The 16,504-nt window shown below is 41.4% G+C and overlaps 2 protein-coding genes across 3 annotated transcripts in view; one reads left to right on the top strand and one right to left on the bottom strand.

The window, feature by feature from the left end:
- Positions 1 to 5,391, top strand: part of APBA2 (amyloid beta precursor protein binding family A member 2) — a 72,596-nt gene extending 67,205 nt beyond the window's left edge. Inside the window, exons 12-13 of the mRNA XM_088520108.1 lie at positions 2,335 to 2,475; positions 4,077 to 5,391. Of these exons, the coding sequence (XP_088376234.1) occupies positions 2,335 to 2,475; positions 4,077 to 4,148 (213 nt within the window). The 3' untranslated portion in view covers positions 4,149 to 5,391. The remainder of the gene's footprint in view (positions 1 to 2,334; positions 2,476 to 4,076) is intronic.
- A 1,077-nt stretch (positions 5,392 to 6,468) lies between these two features.
- Positions 6,469 to 16,504, bottom strand: part of ENTREP2 (endosomal transmembrane epsin interactor 2) — a 93,526-nt gene continuing 83,490 nt past the window's right edge. For both annotated transcript variants that reach the window (XM_088519747.1, XM_088519749.1), the window contains 5 exons: positions 15,302 to 15,377; positions 12,859 to 13,419; positions 9,823 to 9,897; positions 8,627 to 8,955; positions 6,469 to 7,051 (listed from right to left, as the gene is read on the bottom strand). In XM_088519747.1, coding sequence (XP_088375873.1) covers positions 6,875 to 7,051; positions 8,627 to 8,955; positions 9,823 to 9,897; positions 12,859 to 13,419; positions 15,302 to 15,377 — 1,218 coding nt within the window. In that variant the 3' untranslated portion in view covers positions 6,469 to 6,874. The remainder of the gene's footprint in view (positions 7,052 to 8,626; positions 8,956 to 9,822; positions 9,898 to 12,858; positions 13,420 to 15,301; positions 15,378 to 16,504) is intronic.

The raw sequence follows: 16,504 nt of genomic DNA, 5'->3' as shown, positions 1-16,504 counted from the left end.
ATGAACCTGGATGGTTTAGCTTGCATCATTTCTTTTTCCTTTTTTTTTTCCCCTCTCCCTTTACCATTACATAGGGCATAGGCTCTTGCTTACAGGGAGCTGCAGATTTGTCCTGCTGTATTTAATAATCCCATAGCTGTTCCCATGCTCAGCAAGTACAGCCAGCTGCACCCCTGGCTCGCTGGAACGGGTCTGCCTGGCGGGGCGGCTCAGCCTCAACCTGCCCTCCAAGCTGCCGCGCTCCCCGCTCCGCTCACAGCAGAGTCTCAGGGCTGCTTTCCGTCGGGAGCCTGTCGATACAGGGGCTACATAAATGTCTGCTTTAAGTACATGAGATCTTGACATTTGTGATCTGCAGGCAGAGCCACCTGTGCTCCGTTTCTCTCTGTAACTCATTAAAACACTTAACGTTCACAAAAAGAAAGCTGAATCCCTACCCTGGAGAGAGATTCCTTTCTTGAAGGAGGTAAGAGATGGCTTCCTGCACCTAACACTGTTCGAAAGGCCAAAGTCACTGATGGTGTTAAAAGCATTTGGAGAGGCACGGAATGAAAGGTGGCGCGTGGTGCCGTATCTCTGCTTGGTGCCGGGGCACGTCTGCTCTGGTTGTGCAGTCCGGTTATTTTCATTTATACTGTGGAAAATTTACAAGGTTTCTTTGGGCGCATCCTGAAAACACTCCCCAACAGTGAGCAGCAATTGCTGTTCTAACGGGGAGTTAAATAAGAACCTGTCTATAGGGGAGTCGGCAAAAATACACGATGCAGCTTATTTTGTCATTCGGATGATTAGAAGGTAGACTACCTGCAAAACAGTATCCTGCACGTGACTGAAATCCAAGTTGAAATTCTGTGAAGGATCCTGACAGTGCCTCTAACCATAACACTGCATCAGAAGCTCTTTGTGAACCACAGCAGAAGCCACTAATTACAGGCCAGGTGCGGCATGACTCACTGCAGCACAAAACCCTTTCTCAGGAGGCTGACGGTGGCTTTCTGTAAACAAAGAATAACTTTATATTCTTCCCTCCTCCCTCAGACAGCCTGAACCTTGAAAGACAGTAAAAAGAATTCCACTCTTCAAGCACTGTTATTTGCAGAGGATAAATTTATAAGAAAATTGCCAGTCCCATACAGAAAAAAAAGTCAACCAATATTCCAGCTTTCAGCTTGGCTGTTAACGGCAGCAGCAGCCATCACTGGATCCTGTTTTTTCGTTCCCAAGGAAGCAGATACTGGAAAAATGCATGTGACACAGGCTACTTACATGCTATCAACTATCATGGCCTTTTAGAAGAGTTAATACAAACTTTTTGTGCATCACCAGCTGCAACAGATAATCAAAGAACAAAAGTTTCAGATACAATTTTAAATTCCCATCGCTACCTTAACTCAAGGTAGTTGTTCTTAATGCCTCTTTAAATGTTAATTCAGCTACTCCACATGGGTCTCTTTCAGGATACATACTGTTTCCCCATATATTTAGTCTCCTTTTCACTAACATCTTTTCAGTAAATCAGGGTTTTCAGTACCCACAGGGTAAACTACAAACCAGTGATCATTCCCTGGCAACTTGCATGACTTTTGTCCAGCCAGTACCATTTCTGTCAATAGCAGAGGCTTTAGAGGGACAGGGGTTTTCCTAAAAACTTCAGATCCCTGTATCTGTTCGGATGAGCTTCAACTATATGGAGTGTAACATGGGCTGATGTAATATTTCTCCATACCTTGCTGCAGACAGTGCTGATGTGGTACTACCAGCTATTTGAAGGTGATGCAGTAGTTTCAGAGATGTGACGTGCCTAGAAATGTATTCCCACTGCAAGCTCTATCACGTGTGCTTACTGGTAGCTCAGCAGTAATAATCTCCCAGTCTCAAAGGAAATATACTCATCAAAATCACAGTCCAGCAGCTCCATTTTTCCCTGCTTTATGTTTATTGTAGATCAGTATTCTTACTAGTTGGCCACAGCTCTATGAAGAATTTTTAATATTGTACAATTGGAGAAGAATTAACTAGAAAAATAAAGATCAAGGTGAACGGTTTAATATGGAAAAGGAACTTGCCCTAGTCTTAGCTTAGTTCCCCTGTAACTTCCTTGTCTTTCCTTTGAGTTTGCAGCAGGCTGGCAGTCAGTGTACATACAAGATTTCAGTCCATAAAAATGAAGGTTAAATTTATAATCTGCAATATTATAACCTACCTATTATAACCTATCTTCTGGAGTCACTAAAGTCTCGCCTCTCATTACTATTATCTTTTATCTATTAAATTCTAGCAACTGCTACAACATGACATCTCTAAACTGAAACCAACTTTGATTTCTCTTGGCAGATTTGCAGCTTGATGCGAGGTGGGATAGCTGAGAGAGGAGGGGTCAGAGTAGGACATCGGATTATTGAGATCAATGGACAAAGTGTTGTTGCAACCGCTCACGAGAAGATAGTACAAGCATTGTCCAACTCAGTGGGAGAGGTAAGAAAACTATTAAATGCTTTATCATATAATTAAAACTATTAAATGAATATATCCACTGGAACAGGCTGCCAGGAGAGGTTGTGGAGTCTCCTTCTCTGGAGATCTTCCAAACCCGCTTGGATGCAGTCCTGTGCCATGTGCTCTAGGTGACCCTGCGTGTGCAGGGGGTTGGACTAGATGATCTCTAGAGGTCCCTTCCAACCTTAAGCATTCTATGATTCTATGATTCTATATGATTCTATATTCTCTATGATATACTAAATATTTTAGGTGAAATAAAATTAGCATCTTAATGAAGTATTAAAACTAACACATCAATAAACAACGAATCAGCAAAACATATTTTGTACAATTGGATGCACATTCACTGTGTTTTTACACTTATTTTCAAGAGTTTCTGGCATGATTCTGAACTCAAAGTTGCTACTTGAATTAAAGCTGTCAATTAAGGGAAGAAATCACTCAAGCATCTTAGCTATAAAAATGTCTCTTATCAGTAGAGCTTCTGACATAGAAAGAAATTAATATTCAAAGAGCTGAGAAATTCAAATTGGCATGTATTTTACTCCTTTCACTTTCACTGAACATTTCCCACTTACCTTGGGGATAAGTTAAGACATCTCCCTCTGGTACTTTTAGAGAAACCAGCAACTGATGAACAAGATCCTCTGGTCCCTACTGAATTTAGTGGCAGTATCAAACTTGACACTGGCCAGGATCTTCCACTAGCTCCTTTGCCAATATCAGAGTTAACTCCTTTTCCTGTGGAAAATGATACTTGAAATAGAACACAGAGCATGAGCATGCAGGCAGGAACGGAACTATAGATTTCACTAGCACCTCCATGCCTTAAGACACCTCTTTGCTGCCCATCATCTCACTAAACATACAAGGTCAGTACAAAACTTCCTTTTGCAGCATGAAGAGACCAAGCTATCAAGGCAGCAGCTGGCTTGGCAGGGGTTGTAACATTTACATTCCTGGCTGTGAAATATTCTCATAGGTTTTTACAGCTATTACTATGTTCTTGGTACAACTCTCATTACCTGATGGGTTTAATCCTGCTGGTCTGTAAAATGCCTCTGATACTTGTCACGATGCTCCTTGTGAAAAGAACTTGGATATAGTGGTCAGGAGAGAACCTGCTTTATCAAATTCTGACTGCACTGAAATAATAGAGGGTAAAGTTCAACTTTTGTGTTCAAAATTTTATACTCCACTTAGGAGAAAGTAGGTATTAAATGCCCCTCCCACAGGGTCATTAACAGAAAATCTAATTTTAGTTAGTAACGGAGTAGCAGTATGAATTTCCAGTATGCCCTCTTTTTGTAAGGGTTGTGGTTGGAGAATCAATAGCAAGTGTTTAAATAACCTTTTAACATTCTTAAATATCCAGTCAGCCATGTCATTCAAAACAAAACAAAACAAAACAAACAGCTTCTCCAAACTAGAGAACCTCTAACCAGAAACTTTGGTAACACTCACATCGGCTGGGAACCAGGAGAGTAACACGCACCACTGAGACACACAGATCTGGGCATATGGATTATTCTGAACTAGTAACAATTCTGTTGATTTTTGTGTAAATCAATTGACAGATTCACATGAAGACTATGCCAGCTGCCATGTTCAGGCTTCTCACTGGGCAAGAGACACCCCTGTACATCTAGCATGAGACTCTCTCAACAAAATAACGATTCCATCAAAGCTGAAGCCTTCGCAGTTGAAGAGAATTTTGTATTTTGTATGAATGAAAGGCTTGGAAGCTGGACCTGAGGGCTCCGAAACCAGGAACAGACAGGTGTCGCTGCCTTTTCTCTCCTTCCCTTTTATTTCTTTGCCAAAAAGTGATGAGAAGAATGGTCAAGGACAATATTCACTGACATAAAATCCTTGTAAAATATTTAAGTATTTTGCAACATCTTCTAAACATCTTCTTTTCTCATAAAGCGCAAAACATATTTATTTGTAACCTTTATGTGGCGTGGTGTATGTATGTCTGTCCTGTTTGATATCATGGTGAATGTGGATATCTGGTGAATGAGACTGCAGGAAATGGCCAAGACAAGTGATCTGAGAAAGTTAGGGCTGCCTCAAGTTAAAAAAAAAAATCCCAGTCCCATAAAATGGTACAATACTGATGGCATTGTATAATTCTAAAGTTGGTGCCTAGTAGATGGTATTTCAGTGGATAGGAATGTGTGCAGTTAAATTTCTAGATTCTAACGTAAAGCAAACCACTGTAGTACTTGGTATTGTTATGACAAGTGTAACCTGTTTGGCAAGGTGTGAACATAAACATGTAAAAGTGTTTCATATGCTAAATAAAGAATAATTGCCACAAGATTAAAATCAAAATATTTATTTAGATACATATTTATTTTTAATGTTTGTGATTTTTATGATTTAACAGACCTATTTCACTGATAACTTATTGCACAGTTTGTGTAATGTATGTGTTGGGCTGGGTTTTTTGGGTTTGATTTTTGCATATTACCTTTTTCATATTAACCCAAAATGGGAAAGCCATGCTTACCTGTTACTGTCTTTTATAAAGCATCCTTATTCCTGAGGCAATGTGTTCTGAATGTAAGTTGTTCTAACAAATGAGCTAGCACCATCAGCAGTATTAGAATGTGTGTAGATTTAAAAAAAAAAATAGTAGTAGTAAAGTTGTATTCCATATGCGATAAATGTTAATTGATGTAACTTTTTGTCTTTCTTTTTTTTTTCTCTTTTTTTTTTTTTGGCCAAGGCCTTGAAGAAAATACACTGTGACTTAAGAAGCCTTACCATGCAGCAACTAAAAAGCTTTAGGATGACTGTACTTCAAGGACTAATGTGTGTTGCATGCAACTGAACTTAGGAAAGAATTAACTTAGTGTCACTAATAAATCAGAGATAATAAAGAAAGCTCGCTTATTTTGTTTGTTGTATAATTTTAGATAACCAAAAAAAAATCCAAATAAATATCACTTAATTCTTCATCTAAGTGCAGTTGCAAAGGTCACAGATTTCTACTCTTAAAAGGAATTCATTCCACTCTCCTGAAGCAAGAGTTTGTGTGTTGTCTGTTACCATCTGCAGAATAGATGCTTGTAATTAGCCTACCTTGTTGCCACTGGATGTCACTGTAACTTCGTATCAATACGGAGGCATGCTATAAATGCTTAAAAAACATTAAAATGGATGATTCTGTAAACTAGAGCTACCCATCCTCAGCTACATTCCTTTGTGACCTTTTCGCAGGATGTCTGCCCAGCTCAGAATGACACAAATGAAACCATTATACAACCAAGCCTTAGAAGGAAAGTGTAACACTACTGACAGGCGCTGCTGCGAAAGGATTAAACTCACAAACCACCATCCTCGGAAAGGTTCTTTAGGAGAACCTTTTGTTTAAGGCATTTCCAGTTTCCTCGCAGATGAAACTTGCACTGGAAGACATTGCTGGTAGACTCTTGTTATGCTGGTCACCCAACTAGTGTCAGTGATTTTGATTTTCTAAGATCAATTTTAAATTAATCACAAATGCAGCAGAACCACAAGGACATATTTTAGTAATATAACTGTCCAAATTACTAATTGGATTGGAATAGCACTTCTTTTAAATAAAAAATCAAGGCCCTGCTGGATAAAAAAATACATCTAATTTTTTATCAGTTACCATTTGTAAGAAATTTATACAATCTTCACTTTGGAAATGCAGAATTTCAAAGATTATTTTTCCTGATTCATCTTTTGGTCACAGTTGGCAGAACCTTTAAACATGATTTTTCAATAGCATCGACTACTCCATTAATAGGCTTATAAGCATTCAGGTCAAAGCAAAAATAAACTACGTGGCACCCTTTGCTGTAATTGTAAAGGGCACCACGTTATAGAGGGGAAGGCAGTTTCAATAGGACAGCTCCGGTAGCCTGGCACAGCCGACACTGCTTCTAAACAACTTTTACATTTGTATCCAAATCAGCTGTTCCAAAAACAAAGTCCAGAAATACTTTTTATTAAAACACTGATCATAGTTAAAACACTTTGAGGTACATTAAATAAATACAACTTTTAAGTTGTACAACAGGTCTCTTAGTGGTTTTGCAATGATTTTCAAGAAATGCTAGGCAGCATCAGCAGCATTTCTGTAAGTACAGAGAAATATATGCATTTCTGGTTGGAAAAACGTTTCTTACGAGTTTACTAATAAATCAGTAAAATTCTGCAAAATGCAGGGCTGAAATTTACATTCAGAAAAACAGGTGTTCGCTTCCTGCGCTTGGAAAAAAATGGAATTCCAAAGGAAGACACTTCTTCCTTTTGAAGCCATCCACTACTTGTATTTCTCCCAGTCCTGGCTTCTTCCTCAAACCTCTGTGCTGGAATCACGTACCTGGGGCTGTTCTCAGAGGATGGTCTCCCGGCAAACCCCCGCGCAGCTGCGGGGCCGGTCGCGCTCCTCGGCGCGGGGCCGGCGCGCGGCGGCGCCCGGCGCGCTCAGCGCCCCGCAGCTCTGCAGGTGCAGGTCTTCCTGCCGGCGCTTCCTCGAGCTGCTCACGTTCTGCTGGGAGCTCGTCATTACCTGTTGGAGAGGGCAGCAGCGGAGAAAGAAAAAACAGGGGAAAAACACAGTAAGAAGTGTTTTCATCCAAAAGGTATTATTTGTTTTATTTAGTTAATAATGGAGCTTCTTCCAAGCAGGCTGGGCTTTTGCAGGCACCCAGGGCCTCTCTCTCCCAGCTCCCCTGTTCTCCGAAGCGCCTGGGCTGAGCCCTGGCTGCTGCAAAGCAAGAGGGGTTGGAAAGACACCCAGCCTCGTACTGGGGTTACAGCCGACAGCAGCAAGGCGCAAACAAATCCTCGGTTCTCTAGATAAAATGAGAAGGAAGCTAATGAAAATGAAAGCAACTCTGCCTTATAATAGACAAACAGGAGTTTGAAAGAAATATATTTCTTCTAGGGGGAAGAGAAGCTTCACTAGCTTTGGGGAAGGCTGAAGAGCACTAAAACCTTGCAAGCCTGGTAAACAAACACTCCAGCTAATGGAACCATCAATCTGCTTCACAAATCGGAATTATACAGCAATTTCAGCGAAAATCCTGGGACTTCTTAAGTAGATTGCTGAAATAGCTGGGACTTTCACTGATTAATGTTTTTTGGCTGAAAACATAACTTCACTGGAATTATTGCTTAAATGTTAAAAAGCTATATGTATCCTTGGCTCTCAGAAGCCCACACAGGGTTTCTGGCTTTATGATGTGCATAAACACATTCATTTATACTATTTTGCTTTGTGAGAAACTTGTTTTCTTTTTTTATTTAAATAAAGTTGTTTTCAGCTTTCCAAGCTTGAGGATTTAATGGCCTATAAATCTTCTAAAGCAATAAAAATGTTAAAATTTAATTCCATAATAACGTTCTATTAAGTATCTAATGATAGCTCGGTTTTTCTAGTGATATGACTATAAAGTGAACTGATACTGTTCTTCTTTGCTCTACTTCATAGTTAGCAATAAACAATATTGCAGCAAGCTTTTATAAATGCAGCACCATTCCTGCTGCACATCAAACTATCTCATATGCTTTTTATCTGATATTATATCCCATCTTGAAACTCCAGTTTGCCTTGTTCAGGGATCGGCAGACTGATACCACAGGAGTGCCATCGCATAGGAGCACCAGCCCAAGCGCGTCCCCGAGATCCTCCGTGCAAACCTAGCAGCCAGCCTGGACACGCTACTCAAAGCTGCTGTTAAACCTGACAATATAAAAGAAGCTTCATTTCTATACAGTAGCCAAACGTGATCCATCACCTTGCCTCTTACTAAAAACATTTATTAGCTACGTGTCTCTGCATATAAACACAGCTTCATGTATGGAATATGCTGCCCCGGGTGCAGAAAGATTTGCGGAATAAGAGGATGAATATCGGTGTAACTGTTCCCTATAGATCTCCTAGGATATTACCCACCAAAGAATTCTAAATGCATTTGTAATTGCTTCAGTGTAAAATTCACTTCTGCTTGACCAATATTATTCATGTCATGTCATGTTACTGTATAAGAACATCTGTAACAATTCTCTGAACTGTTACAACTGTAAAAACATGCAAGGGAGGTATGTGGCTGAACAGATCTTCAAGCCCCGAGTGTCCCACCTGGTCTATGATGTTGGCACTGAAGATGGCCTCCTCCATGTGTCTTTCATCAGACTTGATCACAGAGCGGATGCTGTTCACGACGTGACGCACTTCTGGAGGCAGATTACAGTCCGAATGTTCCAAAAACTTGGCCACTAAAATTTTTGTGTCTTTATAGGCCTTAAGGTCCACTAAAGAGTGTGGTCGCTCTTTCGAGGCTGTTTGCAAAGCCTTTGACTTTAAGCGGAGGTCAATTTTCCTTGTATCCCTCTGTTTTTCAGCTGGTAGGAAACTGCTCAGAGAATCCTGACAAGCAGAGGCAGCCATGTGAGAACCCGAAACAGGAACTAAAGAGGGGGGGAAAAAGTACCTTTCAAGTAATAGTTTTTTTTTAAGTCAACAAATCAAAATAATGTCAACAAAAGGTTTTTAGTTTGTCATAAAATGCCTGGTTTTGCTTCTGCATAACAAAAACATGAAATCTAGGAAACACTTCAGAATGGTTCATTTCAAACAGCACAGCAGCATGAGGGGTAAGATGCCTCATGAAGAAGGACCATGTAGAGATGAATGACGGGTAAGTAAAATCCTTCCTAAATAGCATGCGCATCCATTAACTCTGTTTTAGAAATTTCAGCTGATATCAAAGAAGGGGAAGGGAGAAGACAACGACAACTCAACATTACAGGTGTAATTCGAAATGCTTTAGCTTTCAGTGACTCTAAGGATGAAGTTTCTCTAACTTCTTCTAATCTGCCCCTCAAAAAATATAAGCAGTAATACCTGGGAGATTAAGTAAAAACAGAAAGCAAAACAGCTCAGCTAAAACATGGAGTTAAATCACAGCATTTGTGTTTGCCCAGTGGCTGTGTCCACAGCAGCGGGTTATGGGAATCCTGTCTCTGGGCCACGCTCCAGGGCAGGAACCTCTCCTCACACCCTGCTGTGGGGCGAGGAACAACCCCCCACCAAGGTTTAAAGCCCAGTACCCCAAATTTAGTGCAGGAAACAGGTACCTGGTACCAGGTAGGTTCAATGCAAAAGTGTGCAAATGTGCTTCCAACAGCATTATACATCATGCATGCATGCTGTTTTAAGAAAATGTTGGGAGGAAAATGCTTGATTTTATTATTCTATTTTCTATTAAAATTTAATTACTTATAGAGCAAGAGAAGAAAACCCATATGATCCAACTGTAGAAAAGTGATCCTCACCTGTTTCCAGGGTAGCTGGAAATAATCCTGCACCTCGATGCTGGCTGTATGCTGGAGTCCAGGCACTATTGTCACCTTTAAGCGTAGAGAAACAGAGAGAGGGAAAGAGCACAACCAGACCCTGTCATCCTCTCCTGGAAGCATGGAAAATACACTGGGGTCTTTTATAATCTCCTTTACAGAATAAGGCTACTCAGCTGAAATACTCCTTTCAAGACATCCATTCATGAGGAGGAGCTACTCTACACAGACCTGTCCTTTAACCAGCTAAATAAACAGGATTAGAGGATGGTTTCCTGTTGCACAGCTAGCAGAGCCTGCGCATGAACAGCAGAGACGGCTCCCCGCAGGCTGGGCCACAGCTTCCTATATCTCCCTGTTAGACAGAGTTTACCTTAGAAAATGGAAAAAAAAAATGAGAAAAACTTATAAAAACGGGAGTTTTGTGCAATAACTCTATCTCCCTTTTTCAATAGATTCTCCTTCCTTGGAGGACAAATGCTACCTACCACTGGTGCAGGTAACAGGCAGGATGGTTACAAGGCATAAACAAGCAGCTCTGGCCATCGCTGGGCGGACGCGAGGTTTCTAATGCGAGGCTTTTGAGATGCCACTCGGAGGATCAGTGATGCTGGAGTGACACCATTCAGTCACTACCTGCAGCCTCTGATCTCAGGCTTGTGACAGTCAGGATGGAATAAACCCTCCCACTTATGGTAAGCCTGTTTATATCTGTTTCCAGGACTGAAAACGATTTTGAACTTCTAGATAGATAGAGACCATTTTCTTCAAATATTTTAAAGATAACGAAAACCTGACATAATCCTCTGACAGAGTGAGTAATTAAATGAAGAAAAACAAAAGATTCTACAGAGAAGCTGTAAGCTACTAGTCTGTCTTTCATTTGCCTTATTATTTTAAAGTACTGCCACACACGAATCATGCCATGCTTATTAAGAGGAGACACTTCAGAGATTTCATTTTCCCATCCTTGATTATACTGCTTAATTTGCAGAGCAAAGACAAAATGACACCACTGGACATTATCCTGAACTAGGTGGGCATTGTCCTGAATTATCTGGAGCAGAGACACTACAGGAAGCACCGGTCCCTCCGGACTCTTCCCGGTACAGTCACACAGTCTCCCAGACTGTGCCAGACTGTCATATGGGTAGTTTTCAAAGAGAACTTCACTTCTGCATAAGAGGCTTACCATTTTTCAGCTTCTCCTAGCTTACACTGTGATATATCTTTGAGCAAAAACACCTTTCTGTGTCCTCCCCATCTTCAGTGGCTTTCAAAGTTATGGGTACTTCAGAACTTTTCTACGACAGTTATCACGTAACAGTATTTAAAATTCTGTGGTGAAATCTATAGGTCCTGAAACACCCAGATCAAATGCTTCACTAAAGTTAGCTCATGATGAAGAACTGTATGTCACCACTTAGGAAAAATAAGCTTAAGGGCTGCTACAAATATCAATACATAGTATTAGAAATGTGCTGCTTCTGCTGCATGTGTGATGTCCAAAGTTCAGCAATCAGTATGCGGCGAGGAGCGTGAGGCAACCTAAAGCAGTGGAAAGCTTCTTAAAGTCAGACTCTGCAATATATCTCTCTAGTTTGCCAAACATTTAAATGGAAGAAATACGTGTATCTAAACGCATGTGTTTCTCTGACAACGATTTCATTTAAAAGCATCTCCTGTAGGCAGCAAAACAATGGCAAACTAGGGCAGCACACATTTCTTTTAAGTTACCTCTCCTCTTGCTCCCTCCTTCACTACCATCTTTGCTAAGCCCAGTTAAAATTCAACAGCGTTTCACCCATTTTCAGCCCATGCAGGGTCAAGAACCTGGAAATTAGACATCATAATTCCCATAATCACAGTAAATTAAACAAGCCCCCTTTTCCAGAAAAAAATGATGGATGCATTTAGGATGTGTTAAAAATGAAGCCAGAGCATCTGTTATGGCAGGTGTCCCTACAGTCAGCAAGGGCACATAGATGTGGCTGCCTACAACAGTATCTCTGTCAAACACTACTCCAAGAGCATATGGAGCACAATATGGATAACTTGCACAGTGAGATCCACAGGAGAAAGGGTGGTCTTTGGCACTGTAGGAGGGATTCAGAAATTCCGACTTACTGGCTGCATGGCAGATCAATAACACATACAAACTAGTCGAGCATCAGCCATAAAATAAATGCAAACTTTAACATTTTTAGGTTCAAGGTTCACATTGCTTGAACAGCCTAAAGTTAAAAGACACTCAATTACCGCACTGGGTATGAGGTCTCTGATATTCATAGAAACAAAACAACAATAAAAAAAATTCATTCCTGCTATTATTTGACCAAGACACTCTGCACTAAATCAAGTATTTTCCCTCCTACTAATGAACAGATGTTTATAAAAATAGTGGTGAGCAAACAACCCCTCCCCTCTTCTTCCATACTTGTCTAAGAGGACTTTCATAGCAGAAGGTGCTTATGAAGGACAGTCTAACACTCACCTTTAAATTCATCATGTTGTCATGCACCTCATTTTTCATTTCATCATCCTTCAAAACTCCCATTGCAGGGTGCCACCTGCTACTGCACAGTCACACCCTACCTGCCTCTGACATGCACCATTCCTCTCAGTGCCTCAGTGTCCCCTTCAGGACACGCAGCCTGCTCTATTTTGAGCGTGAGAGCTTCAATAGCTGTTTCCCAGGTACACCCCAACTACCACTCAACTTGTTGGTTTAGCTTCTCAACATACTACTAAGAGAGGTGGAAGAATCTACTCAAGAGGTGGTTACAGGCTGGTACAATTAAAAAAAAAAACACTATTAATTTCATTGTGAACCTCTCTCCATGTTCTTTTTCCCTAAGAATTTTCAAAAGTAGAAAGTGTGCACAGAGATAAAGCCTTCGTGCATAAGTGATCCATCCCTGAAAAGTTCTGCACGATTTCCAGCACTCCTAATCACTGCCCAAATCAAACAGCACTCAGTTGGGGAGAGCCACAGCTGTGTTGTGCTACACCTACCTTGGGTGTTAGAGGAACACGATACAGGGTCACTAGTTGATCGGACTATATTTGAAAATCTGGGTTTTGTAATGTGATGTTGCTGGGCAGCAGTCTCTGGGCTGCCTGTGCACGGCGGGGTGTTTGCAGGGCCCAGGCAGGGGGAGGGCTGGCTGCAGACCCCGCAGCAGATTTGCAGGTGTTCCAAGGGCAGACTGGCTTTACTCGGCCCTTCTCTTTCTGAGGAGCTGCAATTCTCCAAGGAACAGTCTGAGGCCCTGCCGTGGGCACAGCTCTCCTTTTCCTGTCCTTGCGACCTGTCCGTAGAGGCTCTGCTGTAGGAGCCATCGTCCTCGGCAGGAAAGCCCTGCGAGCGAGTCCGGCGCAGCCGGCAGCGCGCGCTGTGATCCAGGCTGCCGCAGCTCCTCTCCACGGCCCCTTTGCTCGTCATGCTGTAGGGAGAAAAATCCGCAGAGCGGAGCGATCCCTGAACTCCCAGCGAACAGAGATCCTCCGAGGAGCAGCTACGGTCCGGGACATCCACCGCCTCGGAGACCATCAGGGAGGTGCTGTCAACAGACACTGCAGAACAAGAGATTCAGAGAAAAGCGATGACTTCTTGCCCCAACCCATTCTTCCCTGCCACTATTTTCAATACACGGGTTTAAATCAAGTAATTGCTAAGTACAGCAGTAAGTACGTAAAACCTTTCAGCTCACAGAAGGCCACAGCAATAAAAAACGAAGTCCGCCACGTGTTTTTAGTGTCCTTCTGCATTTTCTTCAACTAACAAACGTGCACACTGTTTTCTGCAACCACATTCAAACTTTCAGCTCTTTCACTACTGTTTTCCCTGGTAAACAGCAAGAAATCCCATGGTAGGAAAAGCAAACTTTACAAAACTGCTGAATAAACACGTCTCAGAGCAGCTTTACACCTACCACTGCTGTCCATGAGCTTTGTACCCAAAACTTTCTAACCAGGCATCATTAATCTGAAATAAGTACCTAAGAGCTTTACAGAAGAGAATTCCCCCTCATACTGTACCTCTGGCATACAAAATACGTAGGATCAGAGACTCTGCAGCCTCTGATGCCCCGTTTGCCTAAAAGCTGCTGCTAGCAATATCAATGAGACAAACATTCTTTTCTATACCACATAAAGACTGGATCTTCTAGTGGATTACAGAATATTTGTTAAGTGCTGCCATGTTTTGGTGGTCTACAAAGCAGAAAGCTTCTCAGAGTATACGGGAAATTATTATCAAAATGTGAAATCAAATATTAATATGGTTATAAGATGAATCAAAACCACCATTTTCTTTCTGGGCTCCCAGGAAATAAAGTCATGATATATACAAGGCAGTCACAATATTGCAAAAAAAAAAAACCACATTACAATCAACTATGGAAATATATCTATTCATGGTAAAACTGCATAATGCACTATTCAAGCCGTGGTAGTTTGTTGGACCATTTACATAAGTGGGAAGATTCTCTGCAACATATTCCCTCAACTCAAGCTTTGGAATCTACAGAAAGTTTGTTCAGGTAAGCGAAAATATCAAGTCTATGCCTGTCTTCAAAGCACAGATCTTCAATACCCAGGTTCCCTCCCTCTGGAACCTCATTTTCAGCATTCATTTACACTGATAGCTCAAAAATGATCACAGAAATATAAATCTTCCAAATAGACTGTACTGCGCGGGTTTCAGGCAGGGGTTGTTTGCAGCACTTGCCACCTGAACTCTTCTATACAGGCTTCCAAATATATTTACAGCTCCTTTCTATTTTACTCTTCCACTAGCACGTTTTTTTCTGGTACTACACAAGTGGGAGGTTTTCTTACTAGAGCCTATACACTCAGATACCATCCCCGGGGCCCAGAACATACCCAAAATGCTAGGGAGGGAAAAGGGGGCTGCTGTGCTGCCGCTTCCCTTTCATACGTGCACCTTACTGCACAGAGTGTTCAAATCCTGGCCTGAGTGCTGCTCCACTGTCTCTAAGAAGATGGTGCTCAAGACTAATAAAATGATCTGGCTTGGTGCCAACTATTCACCTTGCTCACGTCTGCCCTTTGGGCAGCAAGTCTGCAGCCATGCAGGGCCCTGCTACCCCCTGCAGCAGACGAGGGGACGGTCACAACCATAGGAATGCAAATCATCTGTCGCTGCTGACGATGAGAACCAACCTGCCAGTTACACGCATGGCTTTGAAGAGAGATGAAAGTTGTGGCACCTGCCTCAAAGGGCTTTAATCAAAGTGCAGAGCAGAACTCCCCTTTGATTTCCTCTGCTTTTCCAGCCACGTCAGTTTGTGACTAGCAGAAAGTTCATCTTGCCATGAACAATCTGAAAATAAGTCCTTCTTTCTCCCATGGGCAAGGGTACAGAGGAAGGAAAAGCTGATTCAAAAATGCCAGCATAGTTCTCCAAAGTAGGCAAAACCAACAGTATGATCACCTTGTGTGCTGAAGCCCTCTGTCATGTTCCTTTCACCCAAGCTTGATTCGGATACTTGCTGATCAATACCAGTGACCTGCATGAAAATCGTTCAATGTAACAGCATGTTAATCTGCAAACAGTTTCCCCAAAAAGTACAAAGCTGATGATCTTAAGAACACGCCTGGCAATGTGAGATAACTAGCATATAAACCACTATTCTAATCAAAACATAGTTAAAGATACAGTAATTTAAAATGCCTTTGGATAGGGAACAAATGCAGTGCAAAGAAACACACTTAAAGCAATTTTTTGTTTTGTTTTGTTTTTTCCTCCAGAACCTACAAGAAAAATTCATCCTGAATTCACGGGCAGCTGGCGCTGCAGCCTAACATTGCAACGTTTAGTGGCTGCGGTGCTTCCAATAATTGGCTTATTACAAACTCTCTCTTCTCCAACAGTCCCCATTTTTTCCCAATTACGGTTGCCTTTGTGGAGTTTGTGACATGACATTGTATCACCCTAAAATAGGACAGAGAACAACAGCTATCATAAAAAAAACATCGTCCCCCATCCACCTGCTAAAATATTGCCACGTAAAGTCTCCCTGATCCCTTTGGCACCACTGTCACCCAAGCTGGCTGCTCCATGGTGCTCCAGCCTAGCAGAGATGGCTGGAGGAGAGCACTAAGACTCATTCCTTCTTTCCTTAAGAAAGGAACTTAAAAAATTTCCCTTCACTCTGGAGAATCAAGTGAACAAATTCAGTCTTGGAAGGACCTTATCCATAGACTACTGAAAACAAGGAAACTTTGTTGCTTCTATTGATTTCATCAGACTTTTAATTCTGTTCTATTTCCCATCTCATTAGATTTTTAGCAGTTCTTTGGGAACAAGATTGTTTAAAAAATGGTTCCAATAAACAACTGGTAACTATAAATGAAAAAAAAAAACATAGTAAGATGCATCAAAAAAGGCTAAATTGCAGCAAGTATTACTTCTTCTTCAGGGCCACAATTAAGTAGTAAATGTGCATTACAGTTAGTGACAGAGTCTGCAAATAACCATCAATCACCTCTAAAAACTCTTTTGTCAAGTGCTTAATTTGTATCTGGCCTTCTCAAAAGAATTGAATGTGACAATACACTTTGAAGCTATTAAGAAAAGAGCTTTCAGTGCACATGCCAGTGTAGATTAATACAGGCATACAGACAGCTAGATATG

The sequence above is a fragment of the Tinamus guttatus genome, unplaced genomic scaffold, assembly GCF_059628265.1.
Source record: "Tinamus guttatus ecotype Peru unplaced genomic scaffold, ASM5962826v1 Tinamus_guttatus_pri_ptg000004l, whole genome shotgun sequence".
Lineage (NCBI taxonomy): Eukaryota > Metazoa > Chordata > Aves > Tinamiformes > Tinamidae > Tinamus > Tinamus guttatus.
This window is presented reverse-complemented; position numbering and strand designations above follow the sequence as displayed.